This window comes from Myotis davidii, unplaced genomic scaffold, assembly GCF_000327345.1.
Source record: "Myotis davidii unplaced genomic scaffold, ASM32734v1 scaffold73, whole genome shotgun sequence".
Taxonomy (NCBI): domain Eukaryota; kingdom Metazoa; phylum Chordata; class Mammalia; order Chiroptera; family Vespertilionidae; genus Myotis; species Myotis davidii.
The window spans coordinates 4147859-4167100 of NW_006286675.1; the positions used below are offsets into that span (position 1 = coordinate 4147859).

General features: G+C 47.8%; 2 protein-coding genes across 4 annotated transcripts in view; one reads left to right on the forward strand and one right to left on the reverse strand.

Moving 5' to 3' along the window:
- ATG7 (autophagy related 7) overlaps nt 1–12778 on the forward strand; it is a 239242-nt gene extending 226464 nt beyond the window's left edge. Inside the window, exon 19 of the mRNA XM_006758276.2 lies at nt 12504–12778. Coding sequence (XP_006758339.1) covers nt 12504–12536 — 33 coding nt within the window. The 3' untranslated portion in view covers nt 12537–12778. The remainder of the gene's footprint in view (nt 1–12503) is intronic.
- Nucleotides 12779–13388: 610 nt separating this feature from the next.
- The window catches only part of VGLL4 (vestigial like family member 4), a 147823-nt gene continuing 141969 nt past the window's right edge, over nt 13389–19242 (reverse strand). For all 3 annotated transcript variants that reach the window (XM_006758278.2, XM_006758277.2, XM_006758279.2), the window contains 2 exons: nt 16545–16665; nt 13389–16150 (listed from right to left, as the gene is read on the reverse strand). In XM_006758278.2, coding sequence (XP_006758341.1) covers nt 15876–16150; nt 16545–16665 — 396 coding nt within the window. In that variant the 3' untranslated portion in view covers nt 13389–15875. The remainder of the gene's footprint in view (nt 16151–16544; nt 16666–19242) is intronic.

The window sequence follows — 19242 nt, forward strand, 5'->3', positions numbered from 1 at the left end:
GTGCAGGCTGTAGGCAGACAGGGGCATCCACCACAGGGGTAGAGGCCCTCCATCCTGCCAGCAACATAAAGCATTTCCTTTCTCCTTTTTCTCCCCTCACCATTGGCAGTCCAGTGTGCTTTGTAATAGTCATTGTTTGCATCTTACCAGCTGCCTCGGCCATCACTGTTTCTTTCTAATAAAACGTTAACCTTGTTCCTGAAACCCCTGGAGCAGTGGGGTCATGGGAAAGGGCATGCAGGGCCCCTGTTGGCCCCTGTGGGGGTGGGGATGGGAAAGGCTGATGATAAGTTCTCCCCCAGAAAACTCTGGAGCTGGAAGTTGCCCCAGAAGCAGAGGCCAGGCTAGAGGAGGTAGTGAGTGTTTGGGTACAAGGGCAGACAGCAGGTGGGCGGTTTCCAAAGGGGAGGTACCAAAGTGGTAGTGTACAAGAAGGGGAAGTACAGACCCCTGAGCATGGAAGGGGGAGGAAGGAATCGTTTCATCTTCAGTGGAGGAGCGTGAGCAGCCTGTGAACATAATGGGAGCCAGAGCCCTGGCTGCTGGGCGAACAGCAAGATACTAACTATCCCCTGGGGGGCCAGGGTTGTCGGTTCCCAGGGGAACCCTGAGCATCTGCTCTGGCCTTCCTTGTGCAGACTCTATACCAGGGGTGCTCAAACTACGGCCCGCGGGCCACATGCAAATACAAATATTGTATTTGTTCCCATTTTGTTGTTTTTTTACTTCAAAATAAGATATGTGCAGTGTGCATAGGAACTTGTTCATAGTTTGGCCCTCCAATGGTCTGAGGGAGAGTGAACTGGCCCCCTGTTTAAAAAGTTTGAGGACCCCTGCTCTATACCCTCTTGTTTGTCCCCTACGGGCATCATCTGCTCACAACAGCAGGCTTTGGCAGTTCACACCAGCACCTTTGGCCAAGGGACAGAAGCATCTTGAAACTTTTGGACCCCGTGGACACTGAGCACTGACTTACTGTCCCTCTGGGTTCTGGACCTACTGTGAGAGAGGGCAGGGTCATTCCCGAGTTGTTTCAGGTGTCCGTGGTGGGATAGGAGCTCCGGGCAGGAATCTGGGAACTGGGAAGTCAGAACCTGGGTCTTTATCCAGTGGCATCTCCTGTGCCCCTCTCTATCACAGGCACCTGATGCATGGGTAGTCCCGAGTCCAGCATAGTCACAGATTAGCTTGCAAGGCCACCATCTAGATCAGGAAATTCTGTTTCTTTGTTATTGGGTGGGGCCACACATTAGTAACAAAGAAACAGAATTTCTGGAGGATGAGGCCCATCAATCAGGATTTTAAGAAGATTTCCAGGTGATTCTAATGTGCAGCCAAGGTTGAGAACCACTGATCTAGATGGATCCCAAGCTCCTAAATATAGAGCATCCTTTCTGACTAGCATCAAATCTGCCCTGGGTCATCTTGGGATCAAGAAGCAAAAATTGTCCACCACTCTGCATTCCTGTGACCTGATGGTGGGGCCCAGGAAGGAGAATAGGCATCATGGTCTGGGGCTAAGGCCAAATGTCCCCTTGTCCCATGGACTCCCATCAAGAGAGAACCACAGCCCTGCCCCAGTCTCCTTCTGGGCCATTGAGGCCAAGGGTGTGACTTGCCAGAGGCCCCAGAAACCAGCTGTACTGAGGGACCCTTTCTTTACTGTTTGATTCTCGGGTATTAGGTTTACACCTAAAATTCCCCTTTCTCTATTCTGGAATTATGTCCAAAGCAGATGGTTCTAAATCACTCTTCATTCAGAAGTTATGTATTGGGTCCTGGCTGGGTGGCTTAGTTGGTTGGAGCATCATCCCATATATCAAAAGGTTGCAGGTTTGATTCCCGGTCAGAGCACACACCTAGGTTGTGGGTTCGATCCCCAGTCAGAGCACGTATAGGTACAGGAGGCAACCAATTGACATTTCTCTCACATTGATGTTTCTTCTTTCTCAATAAAACAACATATCCTTGAGGGAAGATTAAAAAGAAAAAAAAGCTATGTATCGGGGCAGGCCCTGCCCTCCAGTGACTCATGGTCCCCTGGGGAGTCAGGCAGATGCATACATGAAAATGTGGTGACAAATTACAGTAGGTTCTCTGGAGGAACCAAATGGGTTGAGCCAGAGAATGTGGCTGTTTTAGATGGGTGATCTGGGAAGACACAAAGATCTGCATACAGCCAGCTTGTGGTGCAGAGTCCTGGGGAGGGGTCTCCCCATGCCAAAGGAAAGTGTGTGTGGAGCCCTGAGGAAGCGGGGAGCCTGCGACCTTGGGCAGCTGGAAGCTGGTGAGCAAGAGTTGTGAGAGGGCAGCAGCTTGGAGAGGTCATGGGGACTAGTATGGATTGCACTCACCCTGTTTGCTAGGGAAAGCATAGAACGCTCTAATACCAGGCACGACACTATGGGATTGTTTTCTGAGAAAACCAGTGTGATGCTGTGTGGAGTGTGGGTGGGAACAGCACCAGAGGACTGGTGAGCAGCCAGGGGCCAGTGAGACCCGAGGACAGATCCTGTTTCCTCGGAGCTTTCACAGTGCCCCTGGAAACAGCCCTGCCTCCTCCTGGGGGTCCCAGCGGTGTCTCCACCCACCAGAGAGAATCATACCTGTAAGGACCCAGCAAGGAGGTGTGAGGAGCACAAGTCTAGATATTTCCATTTTTTTAATTAAAAAATACAGAAATGCCAAAACCGGGTTTCAGAAACTGGTAATTTGAAATGTTTACATTTAACAAATGAATACTTTTAACACACACAAATATAATTGTGCCATTCACAGGATAATTACAGTGTTTATAAAAGGAAAGCCTTAGTCCATGGCGTGCTCCAGGCAGTGTGGTCCAGAAATGGGACACAAGTTTGAAATTGGATGACAAGCAGCTCCACTCCAGTGTGTCTGACTCCTTTGCAGAGTGGAAAGTGAAACCGTGAGGCCCTCTCAGGGTGTGCGGTTTAGCCACACGTTCTCCCTGGCCCTTGTGATGAGCTCCGATGGTGAGAAAGTCCTGCTGCATTAGCGTTGTGGGCCCAGTCACTGCTGCGAGGCCAGGGTTGGTTCAGGCGCTGACCATGGAGTCAGCCTCCCAGCTAGCCCAGAGCAGCAAGGCCTCCTGCCCGGCTGAGCCCACAGCCCGAGCCTCCAGGGCAGGGACGTAGGACCAGCCACTGAACAGGGTCAGAGGACAGAGGTGGGAACCCAGGAGCTGGTGCAGGACAGAGGCTGATCTGGCCTTTCACCCACCTGGGTTTGCCCGTGGTTCCCGTGTGTACCATGGGCCCTGGGGCCACTCATTGGGTGTCAGCATCACAGTGTCGGTCCAGGAAGCAGACTTCAGACTGTCCTTCGCTGTTTTCTTAAGAAGGAATTACGTTTAACAAGAAGGAAGTGGTGAGATAACGTGGAAAAAGCCTCTCCTTTACCCCTTACCAGCTCTTCACGGTCTCAACAGTTTCATCATTTCCTCTGAGCTTGAGTGGCCTCCTTTATACAACAGGGGCGGTCACAGCAGTGTCCTCAGGCTCCTGAGACGACTGTGTGCAGGCAGGTGTTTGCCGAATAATATTCCATTGATTGGACAGACTGCATTTTCCATTAACCTGTTGGTGGACATTTGGTTTGTTTCCACGTTTTGACTGAAGAATTATGCTATGAACATTTATGTGCAAGTTCTTATGTGGACGTACGTTTTCATTTCTCTTGCGTATACACACACCCAGGAGTGAAATTGCTGGACCATATGGTGACTCTGTGTCTAACTTTTTGATGAGCTGCCGTCTGTTTTCAGAGCAGCTACACCGTTTTGCATTTCCAACAGCAACGTATGCAGGTTCCAGTTTCTCCAAATCACCACCAACACCTGTTATCTGGCTTTTTTATTACAACCTTCATAATGGCGCCACGTGCTCTCTCCTTGTGGTTTTGATGTGCATTTTCCTGGTGCCTAATGACGTTCAAGTATCCATGTCTGTGTCTTTGCTTCTTAATCATTTATATGTCTTTTGTGAGAAATGCCTATTCAGCTCCTCTGCCCATTTTTAATTGGGTTATTTGCTTTTTATTATTGACTTGTGAATGGTCTAGATACAGTCTCTTATCCGAAATGATTGCCAAATATTTTCTATCAGAATGGTCTTATCACTTTAATAGTGTTCTTGAAGCTGTCCTTAAAAAACAAAAACACAAAGTTTTTTATTTTGATGAAGTCTAATTATTTTGTTGCTGTGCTTTGGGTTATTTTTCTTGATTTAATTTTTAAATGTGTGAAACATGTCCTTGAGTCTAAAGTTAAAAGGTATGCTCAGATAGTCTCATGCCCTTTCCACCCACTCCCTATACGTGGCCATTCCTGCATTTATTTGTGCAAAAGTTAAAGATAATTTTAAAATATTCTTATTTTCTCTTCTCACACAACACATGCATTTTTCTTCCTTTCACTAAGTAAATGCTGGAAACTGCCTCATATCAGTTCATTGAGCTCTTTCCCACTGTTTTAGGGCCACAGTGGTCCATGGTGTGGCTGTGCAGTGAATGGTTTAATTAGCTGGTTCCGACATGGGTGGTTTCCAGTCTTTTCCTGTAACAAGTCATGCAGCAACGATGTCTTTTCATATTTGTGGAGGTGTATCTTAAGACAGATTCCTGAAAGTGAGCTTGCTGGGCTAACAGTTAAGACATAAGTAATTCTGTTGGATTTACTAGTAGCCAAGCTTGCCATATTACTTACGTCCCACCAGCATCATAGGGGACTGCTGTTGTCCATAGGTTCACAGAGTGTGTTGTCGAGCGGTAGGAACTTTGCCAGTTTGATAAGTGAGGAAATGTTTTCTCTGTGTGGCTTTTTAAAAAATCAACTTTATTAAGGTATAATTTACATAAAATAAAATGCACCCATTTAAAATGTAGTTTGGTGAATTGTGACAAATGATCTACTTTCTGTCGCTATAGATTTGTCCCTGCTAGAATTCCATATACAGTCAACCTCGGTCCTCTGAGGCCACAAACAAAGGAGCGAATGTATGAGTCAGTTTACCTCTAAACCTCGCCTTGTTAACATCACAGGAAACTGTGCTGGGAATATTTTTGTGGGTTTTTTTGTTTTGTTGTTGTTGCTGGTAAAATGGATTATTAGCACAATATTAAAATATAAAAAGTCCATCAAGAGTGCTGATGTTGCTAAGAATATGAAAGAAATGATCACAGGCAATTGAAGAGGTAGAAAAATTGTTCATTTGGATAAACAAAAAGCAGCTAGCTTAGCCTGTGACAGCATTTCAACATTTTGGAGGCAATGATATGTGAAAAATTGAAGATGCTGCATACTGGCCTCTTGTAAGACACCCCTGGAATGAGTGTTTAAAGTGATTCACTTACGGCCTGCTTTTTAAAAAGCAGTTTATTGGCCTTTCTCTTCTTGATTTTTAAGAGCTATTTGTATATTAGGGAGATTAGCCTTTTATGTTTTCTCCCAGTCAGTTTTGTCTTTTAAGGTTTGCTATTAGACATGTACTGTATATAAGAAAGGTTAACACAGGGAATCATTTGGGGGTCTGGAACGAATTAATTCAATTTACATTATTTATAATGGAAAAAATGATTCAGTGTTGTTGTTTTTTAAAATATATTTTATTGATTTTTTACAGAGAGGAAGGGAGAGGGATAGAGTTAGAAACATCAATGAGAGAGACACATCAATCAGCTGCCTCCTGCACATCCCCTACTGGGGATGTGCCCGCAACCAAGGTACATGCCCTTGACTGGAATCGAACCTGGGACCTTTCAGTCCGCAGGCCGACGCTCTATCCACTGAGCCAAACCGGTCAGGGCTTGATTCTTTTTTTTAACAAATCACTTCTCGAACAGACTTCCAGAACAAATTAAGTTCCAGAACCAAGGTTCCACTGTAAATGGATCCATACAGTATTTTATCTTTTGTGGTGGGCTTCTTTGACTCAGTATAAGGGTTCTGAGATGAGTACACGTTGCTGCATCCATTAGTGGTTTGTTCCTTTGATGATGAGTAGTATCCACTGCATGGATATCCCATAATTTTTCTGCCTGTTGATGGACATGTAAGTCTTCTAGTTTGTGTCTATCATGAATAAAGCTGCTATGACCATTCTTGCACAAGTCGTCTTGCAGATGTGTGTGTTTTCCTTTCTTGGGGGTAAATAGGAGTGGAATGGCTGGGTCATATGGTAAGGGTATGTTTAACTTTGTAAGTCATCAGACCTTTCTCCCAAGGGGTTATGCAGTTACCATTCCCACTAACAGCAGTGTGTGAGTTCCCAGCCTTTTCCATTTGGCCCTTCTAGAAGGTGGAGTGTGCTGTCTCTGTGATTCAGATTTGCATTCCGCCCCTCCCCCCAGGACAAAGGATGCTGAACATATTTTTAGCAATAAGGATTCTGCATTGATTCTTATTGGCACTGTAGTTCCTCTTTTGTGAAGTATCTGTTCAGACCTTTTGCCCATTTTTTTAAAAAATCAGGTTGTCTCTGTTATTAAGCTACTAGTGTCCCGGTGCACGGATTCATGCACACTGAAAGGAAATTAATTAGAAGAAATAGTTTAATATCGCTATTCGAGTCTTGCTAATGAAAAGAAAATAGGATTCTACCGAGTCTCCTATCTACCTACTCCAGGACTTCTGTGAAGATCAAATGAGATGAGGCACGGGAAAATGCTTCACAGACATTTGGTTAAACTGTGAAATGTTTTCACCTGGCTATACAGCAAGTCCTATTCCTGGGCTGAAGAAACTCCAAGGAGGCTAGTCGCTAGGGAGAGAAAGCCGGGCGTTGCTACATGATGTCATTACCTAGCGCCCACAGCGACCATTTCCAGACTGGGCTGGGCTGGGGGCCGCATTATGCGCCATGGGATCTCAGCAGCTTGGCTGCAATTGGGTGGGGTGTTGCTCTGGGGTGGTGGCAGGGCCTGTGTCCCACTTGGGGGAAGCCAAGTGTTGGTTTGTTGGTGCCAGGTCCGCGGTGCTGTTTATTTTTAAATGGCCATTGCACATCATGCCAGCTCCTGTGTTGAGTGCCCCCTGGTGGTCAGTGTGTGTCATAGCTACTGGTTGGACAGACGGACACTTAGCCTTTTATATATTAAACTAAGTTTTTTCATATATTTTGGATAAAAATTCTTTTTATTTACAGTGTGGATATTTCTCCTAGTCTGTGGTTTGCTTTTTTCATTTTCATAGTGGTATCCTTTCAGAGACCAGAAGTTTTGATTTTCGTGAAGTCCCAATTTTTCTGGTATGTTTGGTGTGTTGTCCTAAGGAATTTTAATGTATCTCTTATTCTGATTAAGGTTGAACATCCTTTCTTAGGTTTAAGGGCCATCTGTCTATATTTTTTTCTGTGAACTGTTGATGTCTCTGGCCTGCTTTGCAAAAATCAGTTTATTGGTCTTTCTCTTACTGATTTTTAAGAGCTATTTGTACATTAGGGAGCATAGCCTTTTATGGTCTGTTACAATGTTTTCTCCCAGTGAGGTTCTCTTTTTGGCTTTGCTTATAGTGTTTTCTCCATGCAAAACTGCACATGTATATTTTTACATAGTCCAATATATCTAGTTGTATTGCTTTTAGATTTTAAGTTATATGCTTCCCACTCCCAGGTTATAAAGGGATTCACCTATGTGTTGCACCTAATATTAGTTAAGATTTCACTTTTTATATTTAGATCAATGTTCCATTTGGAATTTGTTTTGTATAAGCATGGAGTAAGTTTTATCATTTTGCAAATAATGTCTACTTATCCCCATATCATCTATTAAAAAGTCCATTTTTTTCTAATGCTTTGAGGTCACATTCCCCAGACCTTTATCATTAAGATATTAAATTTCCAGAATGTACAGTCAAGATTTCACTTTTTATATTTAGATCAATGTTCCATTTGGAATTTGTTTTGTATAAGCATGGAGTAAGTTTTATCATTTTGCAAATAATGTCTACTTATCCCCATATCATCTATTAAAAAGTCCATTTTTTTCTAATGCTTTGAGGTCACATTCCCCAGACCTTTATCATTAAGATATTAAATTTCCAGAATGTACCTGGACATTTCTATTCTGTTCTGTTTCTGGGCTCATTTTGTTCCATTGGCCCAAATATCTTTGCTCATGCTGACACAACCCTCTTAATTACAGACTTCATGACATATTTAAACATATGGTAGGGGAACCTCCCCATTGCTCTTCTTTTCAAAGGTTTTCCTAGATATTCTTGCTTATTTTTTCTCACATAAACTTTAGAAACAGCTTGTCTAGCTCCAGAAAAGATACTTGATTTTTTAAAATTGAGCTTTTATTAAATTTAGATATTAACTTGGGAAAGGTTGACATCTTGATTGATGTTGAGTCTTCCTATGCATAAACGGGGGGTAGTTTTTGTTCACTTTTCATAATCTTGTGAGGCTGTTATAAAGAAATTCACCTATGTGACTCTTTTTGAAGAGTTGGTTTTGTTTTGTTTTCATATACATGCTGTATATTTCATGTTAGGTCTGTTTCCTAGTAACAGACCTAACATGAAATATCTTTCTCATGGCTCTTATAGTGAATAAACATCTTTCTCATGGCTCTTATAGTGAATGGCTTCTTCTCTTTCATTACATTTCTAACTGGATGTTGTTTCTATAGTTTGTGGTTAATTAATTAAGACGACACTCACTGGGCCCTTCTCTGCCAGGTGCTAGGTGGATTTAGTAGGGAGCAGACAGATCTCAGTCCCCACCTTTTTTGCCCTCAACTTTATTGAGGAATAACTGACAAATATTATATATATGTAGATTGTACAATGTGAAAATTTAATATACATATACATTATGAAATGATTATCTACATTGTGAAATGATCCTCACAATCAAGTTAACACACCCCCTCACCTCTTTTTAAAAATTTTATTTAAGTATAGTTGATGTAAAATATTTTATTAGTTGATTTCAGGTGTATAATATAGTAATTTTACATTTCTGTATGTGATCACCCCACTAATTCTATCATAAATATTTATCACAATATCACTGACTATAATCCCGTTCACCTTTGTCACCTATCCCTCTGACACCCTTTCCTTTTGTTTCTATAAGTCTGTATGTTTCGTTTTATAAATGAAACCATATGGTATTTGTCCTTCTCTGACTTAATTTACTTAGTATAATACTCTTTAGGTCCATCCATGTTGCTGCAAATGGCAAGACTTCATTCCTTTTTTACTGCCGTATAATATTCCTACACATGTGCACGCACGTGCACACACACACACACACACACACTCTAGAGGCCCGATGCACAAAATTCATGCAAGGGTTAGGCCTCCCTTCCCCCGGCTGCTGGCACCCGGGACCTGGGCTTTCCTCGCAACCCTGGCTTTGGCCAGAAGGACGTCTGGTCTAATTAGCATATTATGCTTTTATTATTATAGCTATCACATCTGTGTGTTTTTTAATCCAGGATCTGGCCCTGTTTTCTTTCTTTTTATTGATTTCAGAGGGGAAGAGAGATAGAAACCTCAATGATGAGAGGGAATCATTGATTGGCTGCCTCCTGCATTCCCCCGTACTAGGGATGGAGCCCGCAACCCGGGCATGTGCCCTTGACTGGAATCGAATCCGTGACCCTTCAGTCCGCAGGCCAACACTATGCACTGAGCCAAACCAGCTAGGGCTATATTACATCTTTATCCATTCATGTATTGATGGACACTTAAGTTGCTTCCGTATCTTGGGTATTGTAAATAATGCTGCAGTGAACACAGGGATGCATATATTTTTTCAAATTAGTGTTTATTTTCTTTGGATAAATACCCACAAGTGGGATTGATGGGTCGTATGATAGACCTATTTTTAGTTTTTTGAGGACTCTACATACTGTTTTCCATAATGGCCACACCAATTTTCAATCTCCACATTCATGCCAACACATTATTTGTTGACTTTTTGGTAATAGCTTTTCTGATATGAGTGAGATGGTGTATCTTGTGGTTTTGGTTTCCATTTCCCTGATGATTAGTGATGTTGAGCATCTTTTCATGTCTTTTGGTCATCTGTATGTTTTCTTTAGAGAAATGTTTTTTCGTGTCGACTGCCCATATTTTTATCAGATTGTTGTGGTTGTTTTGTTATTGAGTTGCATGAGTTTCTTAATATATTTTGGTTATTAACCCCTCCCCTCATCAGTTATAGTTACTTTGGTGTGTGTATGGTAGGAACACTAAAACCTAGTGTCCCCATGCTGTACATTAGATCCCCACAACTTATCCCTCTTATAACTGAAAATTTGTGCCCTTTGACCAACATCTCCCCACTTCCCCCACCTCCCAGCAACCCCACTCACCTACTCTCTGGTTCTGAGTTCAGTTCTTTTAGATTCCTTATGTAAGTGAAATCATACAGTATTTGTCAAGGCTGAAGTTTCTGGAAATTTAAAATCAAGGCTGCTACTGCCCTCTGAGCCCAGCCAATAGGAAAAGGACTGGCTGCCCTAGTGGAGAAACCCATTGTAGGCCCAGGGAACTCATTCTGCAAAATACCAGAGCAATTCTGTAAAAATCCATCATCCACCCCTTCTGTAAAGTCCCATCATAATATGCCCTTTGGATGTCTACTTGATCCCCTACACAGCGTGGGCCTCCCAGAGGCAGAGCTAGGTGCCAAGGACCCTTCTTCACAGTTGAGATCTAATACAATGAGTGGCAGCTCCTGCTTTCCCAAACAGCCCTGCCCTGGGTCCCCAGAGTCCTGTGAACAACCTCATCTGCCCGTTTGCAGAGGGCATTGCTCATTGAAATGGACTCTGCCCAGCCCTGGCTGGTGGCTTCCCAGGAGGCTGGGCAAGAGGCCATAGAAGGTCAAGGCCCCCTCCTCCATGCAGCCTATTCCAGCCCTGCAGGCAGTCCAGGCAGCCCTTTTCACGTAACCTTTTTCCCACACACCTATGTCCCCAGCTCTGCAGCTTACTAGCTGTGTGATTCCAGACAAGGTGCCTTACCTCTCTGAGCTTGTTTCCATCTGCACCTCACGGGCTCTTGTGAGGAGTGAAGGAAGGACTGTTGCATCAGATCTGCATAGCTCCCGGCATAGGGAGAGGCTCCATAAATGTGTGTTTATTGAATGACAGTGAAAGAATGAATTCCCCTGGTGAACCCTCTGGTGGCAAGTTTGCCTGCTCAGATGGTCGAAACTATAGGATCATCAAGTCCAGGGGCTCCTAAGTGCAGCCACCCTGCCTCCTACCACTGAATCCCACCCCAGGAGGCAGGTCCAAGAGTCTTCAAGCCATGCTGAGGATGAGCTGGGCCCAGAGAAGGGCACACTCAACCTGGCCACACTCAGGTTGCTGGACCCCAGACCGAACTCTTCCACATCCCGACCCTGCTCCTGCAGGCATCTGGATGTTGGCATTGCAGCCTCGCCCCAGTGTCCTTGGGCAGGAAGACATGTGTAAAGACAGGAGATGTGAGAGGCACATCGACTAGCTCTCAGCCCAGGCTGCTGGATCCTCCAGAGAGAGGAAATTTCCTTCTCTATTTACTTTCCAGATCCTTGCCTTTGAAAGCCAAGCTGGTGTTGATATTTACCTTGGCCGGGCCTCCCCGTCTCCCTGGGCCAGCCTCATGTAAACACGATGTTCTTTCTCTTGGTTCAGCTAGCTAGCGTTGAGGTGGCCTTTTGCAACCAGTTCTAGGAATTCTAAAAGTCTGAAGGCGTAAGTTCACGGACCAGACCCCGAGGGAGTCCAGGCTACAAGGAGCCCAGGGATCTCTGTGCTGGCCAGTGGGCCAGGCCTTCCCCACCTTTTCTCATTTCTGTGGGGATCCTATGTTCCCCATGTTCACATCTCACCCCACCCCAGGTCAGACTCAGGCTCTCCAAGGACAGGCAGGATCTGGCTGTCTCCACTACCCTGCCCCAGGCGCCCGCTGGGGCTGGTGGGAAGGCCGACTCTAAAGGGGCAGCTCTTTAGCGTTTGTCCGGGCCTGTGGTTTTCAGTCCAGTTGGCACCTGGACCACAGGCACATGATGATGGGGCAGCCCACCAGGGTGGGAGCCTGCGGAGGAAGGAAGTGTGTGCACAGCCCGAATCCCACCCTCAGGGAGCTTACCTTCCAGAGAGCAGGTGGACAGAAAGAAGGCAGCCATTAAAGAGACAAGATGATCGGGCTTAGGGTCAGGGCCACAGAAACAGGAGCGAGTGGGGACTGCCTAGGGCAGGGAAGGCAGCTCTGCCGGAGATGCTGAGGAGGCGTTCGCACTCCCCGGGGCCAAATCCCAGCTCACTCTTCCCCCAGATTCAGCCACCGGTTCAGTTACCACAGATCTCTTGGGCAGCTGCCTTCCCTTCTCCGAGGCGTGGTTTCATTAGACAAGGGAAGTGTCAATCTCAGTGACAAAGGTGTTGAGGCACACAGCGTGTCACCTGCAAGTGGGAGCCATCGTCCCTTTTGCTTAGTGACAGCTGAACACTCTGCTGAACGTCTCCCCTTCTCCACGCAGATCTGGGACATGAGTGACGACGAGACCGTCTGACCGCCCACCCTCAGTGGCCAACTGCTGCCTGCTGGGGAGCTCACAGTGGCCAGAGCAGGACTGCCGCCTACGACCGGTGACTCTGGGCCCTGCATCCCCCCACCTTTCGTTCCTTCCTCTCCATACCTTGAGGACTGGGGCCTTCCCTTCGCTGCCCAGGAGCTTCTGACGTTCTTCATTTCTGATTCATGACCCTGCCAGTTCTGAGCTAAATAATAACCTTGGCACTGCCATCAACTGGGGCGAGGCTCCCTCCACGAGCAGTTCTTTTTTCTCGTCAGTGTTCGTTAGGCTCCCTAGGATTCTTTCCACCTTGGCCCCATGGGGTGGCAATGAGAACAGGCAGAGTTGCCCTAACAGACTAAATGGTCTCCTTCTAGAGACCACTGTGGGGCTGCACTGCAAACCCCATGCCTGCCCTCTACCACCCTCCCCAACCCTGGGTTCCTCGGTGGTGCCAGCTGTGTCTGCCTCAGCCTGTGGCCAGGTGTCCAGCAGGTGGTGAGAGTTCAGATGGGTTCTTCCTGATCTTCTCTTTTATCCTGAGTCTGCACACCTATGGCACCCAGAGTGGGTATGGAATCTTCTCATCCTTGTGGTCTTATCTTTAATCTCAGGCCTGGAACCAAAGTCAAAATGGAGTCTGAAACTGACCAGTAAGAGTAGGATTTCTGGAGGTTAGGTTTTCAGTGAGGATTCTCAGAGAGTTAAAATTCCAGTTTTCTAGCCTATATGAGGCATAAACGGGCACCTCTGTAGACAGGTGCAGTGTTGCTAAGCACCCCCACCCTCCCTGGGCTTCACAGCAAAGCCCTGGTACTGTCACCCCAGGACCAAAGGCCACACGAACAGTCCGTGGTTTAAGAGCACTTTATTATTGTTCTTAAGGCTACTTTTAAGTACAAAAAAAAGATGGCCTGCCAAACCTTTTTTTTCTTCTTCTTCCAGGAAAAACAGGCCACAGAGAATGGTATATTACAGATTTACAAACATGGAGAGAACTGTCAGAACGCACTGCGGACGGCGTGGCTCTGTGAAGACCTCACCGTGCTCCTCCTGCAGCCGGGGAGTGTGTCCCTTCCCAGTGAAATGTTTGGTTTCCTGCTTTCCCATCTGCTGAGGCCCCCTGGGTGCTGCCTATCCCAGATAGGTCAGTGCGCAGGGACCCAGCTGCCACACCACTGTCCCTCCCCGAGCGGACAGCTGTCCGAGGAGCCGTTCTTCACAGAGCCCGCTGGCAGTGGGGTTGTTTCCTGTGGCGATGCTCAGTAGCCTGTAGCAGTAACAAACTAGTGGCTATTAAGGCAGATGCAGTGTTCTCATAGAATAACTGTGTTCCTGCACTTTTACAGACAAATCTACAACAAAAAAAAGATCAACTTTTTTTTTCCAAACAAAAAATTATGAATGATTACAATAGGAAAGGGAAAAATTAAATAGCTACATATCATTAACAAATTAATTGTTCTTCAAAAAATACCTACAAATTTCTCTGTACATTCTTTACGCACAGCGTAATGATGGTCTTAAAGTTACCTATATAAAAAAAGTGTTCAACAATTTTTCCTACAGAAAATACAGGGGCCTGGATGCGAAAGCCTGGAAGCCCAGTTAAGTGGGAGTGAAATGTGTGCAGGGGCGAGAGGACAGGGCTTTCCTTTCGCCTTTTCAAAGGCCTGCAGCCACCCTGTGACCACAGCAAGAGCCAATCCTCCGACCTTTTCACCCAGTGCCAGTTTCCAAAATGGACCAGCTCACCTGTAATTTCCTCATGCTGAAAACCAGCCTGGAAGGCTCCTGTGAGTCCACAATGCCTTGCAGGTGAGGTGGTCATGCCAGCATCACCTGGCCAGGTGACTTCTTAAACCCTCCAGTGAGCGAGGCTGGAATGTAGCCCGATGGAGGGGCAGGGGGATAGACACATGCGTTTACTGAAAAGAGGAGCAGCTGTTGAACATCCACAGCTGTGTCTGTCATGCTTTCTTCATCTAATTTCTAGTTAGTAGCTATTACTATAGCAAACGATAATAAATGCAGTAATAACTGTATAAAGTCAGAGGAATGTATACTGCCTTGGCCCCAGCGTAGGAGGAAGCACACAAAATAGCATATCACAGATTGTCAGTAATCTGCTGTTCAGCCAAGGGAGAGTTAAAGGGGGCAGTTTCTGCACAGAAGAAAGTTGGAAGACACAACTCCCAACCCCCCGGGAGCTAGTAATAAGCAGACAGGGATGCAAAAAATAAATGATGCTGTCAGCCTGCAGCAAAAACTCCAGCATCCCACAACACGGCTGACCAGCGACTCGACTGCCCGTCCTAGGGCCTGCCAGGGGCCACCTGGCCCCCACTACTAGGGAGTAACGTGAATATCAAATACAAATCTTAGAGTACAACTGTACCAGCAGTAAGTATATCTAGGACTGTAACTGACAAAAATAAACTAATTCTGAACAGAAGCTAGTAAGTATTAAGGTTTGTGTTTACTGTCTATACAATTAATAGAAACCAGCTATTTTTCTCCCTTAAAACATGCATCACATTTAAAGCACTACGGAACCCCCAGCTCTAGCCTAACAAACTGCAGTGTTTAACAAAAGTAAAATGCCCGTGATTGGTGGAATCTGCAGTCCAGTTGCAAGCACCTGTAATCTAGAGAGAAAGACCTATAACCGGTATGAGACTTCCCCTTCCAAAGCTGTTTAGTCTAAATTTTAAAAAACAACAAAAACACAAATGGTCAGAAATGTCATCCTTAAACCCTTTGTTTTTCAGCAGTTTGCCCTCAGAGTACTAGCATCTCACATAAAGTTGTCAAGCAGGCAACTCCAGTCCTCCTCCAATAGTGCAAATCAGACACAAGAGTCTCTGCTCTCTTCAAGTAGACGCACACACACGTGAGCTGCACCGAACATGCCATGGAAGCTAAGCCGCACACACCCGGCCCCAAGAAGCACATGGAAAAGCACAAAGCGTTTGGGTCACCAATGTCATGGCTTGTGACTGAGAAAGTGCGCGCCATGGAGTCCCGACCCTGTCGGGCAGCAGACCTGCATCAGAGGTTTCTTTGGTAACTGAGGCAGGAAGTTAGGATGCTACATGAGACAGATGTTCCACACGCCGTTCCTACTATCATGTTGGAGGGCCCTGGCGTACGAATACCAAGCAAGCACAAAAACAGAACAAAATCCCCGACATGGTTTTTGCAAATAAACCATCCCTTCCCTTTCCCCCCACCCCACTCCCATGACATTTTTTTTCCTGTTTTTTTTAAGCACTGACTGTTCAAAGCTCAGGCAAACCATGCAGATCGACGTCTTGCTGGAGGACGGTGCTCTCTTCAGGAGACCACAGAGGGGGAGTGACTGTGGCTGACCATGTGGGCAGAGGGGCTGGAAGGCTGGCCCCTACGCGAGGCCGACTCGGGGCTGCTGGATGCGCCGTCCTTGGCCGCCTTGATCTGAAGCCACGTATCTCCCAGGGCTTTGGCAAAGTGGTCGTCCACGGAGCCCGTGATGGACACCGAGTTGGGAGCCGGCTCAGGCTCCTTGTAGTTCTTGCCCAAGCTCCTGCGGAAATGCTCCTCCACCACGGGGTCACAGGTGGTGGTGGCAGCTGTGGGGGGGGACAGTGGTCAGGGCTGGGGTCTGGGGCAGGGGCTCGTCTCTGCACCTGTAACCAGGCATTATGCCTGCCGCCCGGGGCTAGCTACTAGTAGAGAATGTGGCAGTAGGGGATGGTAGAGCCTATTTTTACCCCAACTAGAGAGCGAGCCTGCAGGTCAGGGCCAATGTGTGTCTTCCCTCCTTCCCGCCCACACCAGGCACAATGCTAGGAGCGTATGTGCTCCAAAAATCCCACTTTTTCCATCTCAACTAGAAATTAGCTCCAGGACACCTAGAGGTTCCCGTCTACAGCATGAGATGGGAGGAAATGAACTCCACTTGAAGTCGTGTTGACTGAGGAAGCTGAGCCCCTACCCTGGCGACCCCACTCCAGGGACACTTACAGCTCGGAGTCCTCCGGTAGCTGGCCGGCCCGGCCACGCAGCCGCTGTGCGCGATCGGACAGTGGGAGAGGTTGCAGTTGCGGGCGCTGGCGGAGGCGCAGGTGATCACTGAAGGCCGGTTCTGGAGAGAGGAGGGGGCTGGCGTCAGCTCGGGCTTGGGAACACAGAAGCAGTTCTGCTTCCCCAGCCCAAGCCCCCAGTCCTTTGACACCTGCCACAGCTCAAGCAGGGCGCACCGCTCCCACCCACAGCTGGGCCCGTGACCTGCCTGAGAGCCAAGTGCCACCACCCGGCACCCAAATCCCCCTTCTGTCCACCCCAGCTCCTGCATACGGGCCTCACCAGCACCATCCACCATTCTGCTGAGCCCTTCCTGACTGCAGACAAATCTAAGTCCAGCCCGTCTGCAGCCTCCTCTTTCAAAAGTGGACTCCGTGCTAAGGGACAGCAGCGAATCCAGAGGGAGGGAGTCTCTGAAGGTGAGGGGCCTCCAGTGCTCCTGCTGCGCCTGCGGTTGAGGGCCCCGCATCGAGGCTCTTGGAGCAGCGAGCGGCCCTGCCTCCGCAGTATGTGCCCCTCTTTCCCAGAGGCTCTGAGTGGTCCCTGTGCCTTTCACACACTTGGTTTCTGCTTCGGCCAAAGTCAGCTCAAGTTGGTTTTTATTAGGACCACACAAATGGAGACGAACGCAGGAAACATGAGTATATGAATTACATGCATATCACCCCTCCCCCAATCCGCAGCACCGATGCTTTCCTTCCCCAGGACAGCCACGCTGCCTGGCAAGCTCCACTCCTCGAAAACCCCGCTCCAATACCATCACTGTCAAGCCTTTCATGACCCCACCACACCCGATTCAGCAAGTAAACCTGCCCTTCCAGGTGCACCCCGTATGCCACCAGCACCTGCCGCCTCCTCCAGACCACGCACACTTCAGAGCAGGGGCCACAGCGAGTTTCCGGATCCCCAGGCTGTGCTGCAGGACCTGGGGCAGAGCATCTGAACCGAACTGCGCTTCCTCAGGCTCCACCAGGGAAGGTCTCTCCTGTTAGCCCCGAGGGCAAGACAGAGGAAGAGGTGCACTGGGCTCCAAGAAGACCCGGGAGGAACTGGTTGAAGGGTCACCCCAAAGGGCCCAATGACAAGAGCAGTGTCGACGGAAGGGGATCGGGCTCGTCCACCCAGCTTTCCTTTCAGGAGTCCAGCAGCAGCCAGTACACAGATTCACACGAGGCTTCCCATCAACCTTCCCCCCATGGGCATGAATACGGCTGCCGAGGGGGGATACACACAGTAAAGACGACTCCAGAACCAGACTAACATCAGCAGGGGTCGTCCAAGAGCAAAGAGATTTAGGAATTTCAGGTTTTTCCTTGGACCCCTTTTCTGTGCCGCTTGCCTACAATCCCCCTCCCCCCGCCCCCGACATATAAAACACCTGAATTTTGTACTCTCTCAAGATGGATTTAAGAATTAGTTCTCCCATCTTCTTGTATTAGGCCTTCTCGAGCAATAAACATTTCTTTGCTCAAAAAAAAAAAAATGACAAAAACATGTTCTGGGGTAAAAGATCTGGATCTACTAGAAACTGGGATTAAACATGAGGGCCTGGGCTTGGGTCTAACAAGAAATTACACCCCAGATGGGGCAAGACGTGGCTGAGCTGCAGCATGAGAAGGAAGAGTTCAGAATTTTTATTAAAAGCATGACTCATCAGCAATAGGGATGGAACCACCAGTCACAGCGTGGGGCAAAAAGGCCCAGTGAGAGGTGGCTCTGCGGCCAGGCAGACCTGGGCGAGAGGCCCTCCTCGGGCAGGGCCTGCAGCAGGTGCTTCCTGCCCTCCTGTTCCTGTGGGAACCCGCACGACCAGCACCTGACAAGGGACTGGAGGACCCATCTCCTGGGATGAAGGGTGTGGAAGCCTGGCCCATGGTCGCCTGTGGAGCCCTGCTCACCAGGTGCTGCTCGGACCGCACCTGGAAGGCAGCCTACAGCTGGAGCCCACCTCTCTCTCGAAGGGTCTATTAAATCCCCGAGCCCATGATAGCTCCCCTTCCCTCTCGGGAACGTGCCAGCACCTCCATCTCCGAGGTAGGGCTAAGGCAGGTTCATAAGGGGCCTTGCCCGTTGGCCAGGTTGGAAATCTGATCCAGGCTGGGGGCCAACTCTTAAGCCTGACTCATAAGAGTCAAGTTGATCTCAGGGCTGTGGGCAGCCACGCTGGGCTGGCCATGTGCAGCTCAGAGGAGAGGATACAGAGACCCAAGCAGGCACGGGGCCAGGGGAGGAAGGGTAGTCCTGTGTCCTCTCCTGCCCTCCCAGGCAAGGGCCAGCCCTTCCTTCCTCAGCCTGGCTGTACCCATGACCCTCCCAGGAAAACTCCCTTCCTCTTGTGCGGAAAAGTAGCTCTGACAGGTTTCTGTTCTTTGCAACCGGAATCCTGACCAACGCAAATGTCAGAAAGTAGGGATGAGTTTGGGGGAAGGGTCTTGGAAGATGAAAAAAGGCAAAGTGTCACAGAATGGATTTAGGAAGCTCAGACTAAAGGATGAAGCCGACATCCAGCCCGTATGCCGGTGCCGTCCAAAGGCGGGCAAGGCCATTCCAGGAGAGAACATGGCTCCTAGCGGGGGTCACTCAGCTCCACTCACCCCTTGTGCCCCCACATTCCCCTCCGCTCTGGCTGCCCTAGGGC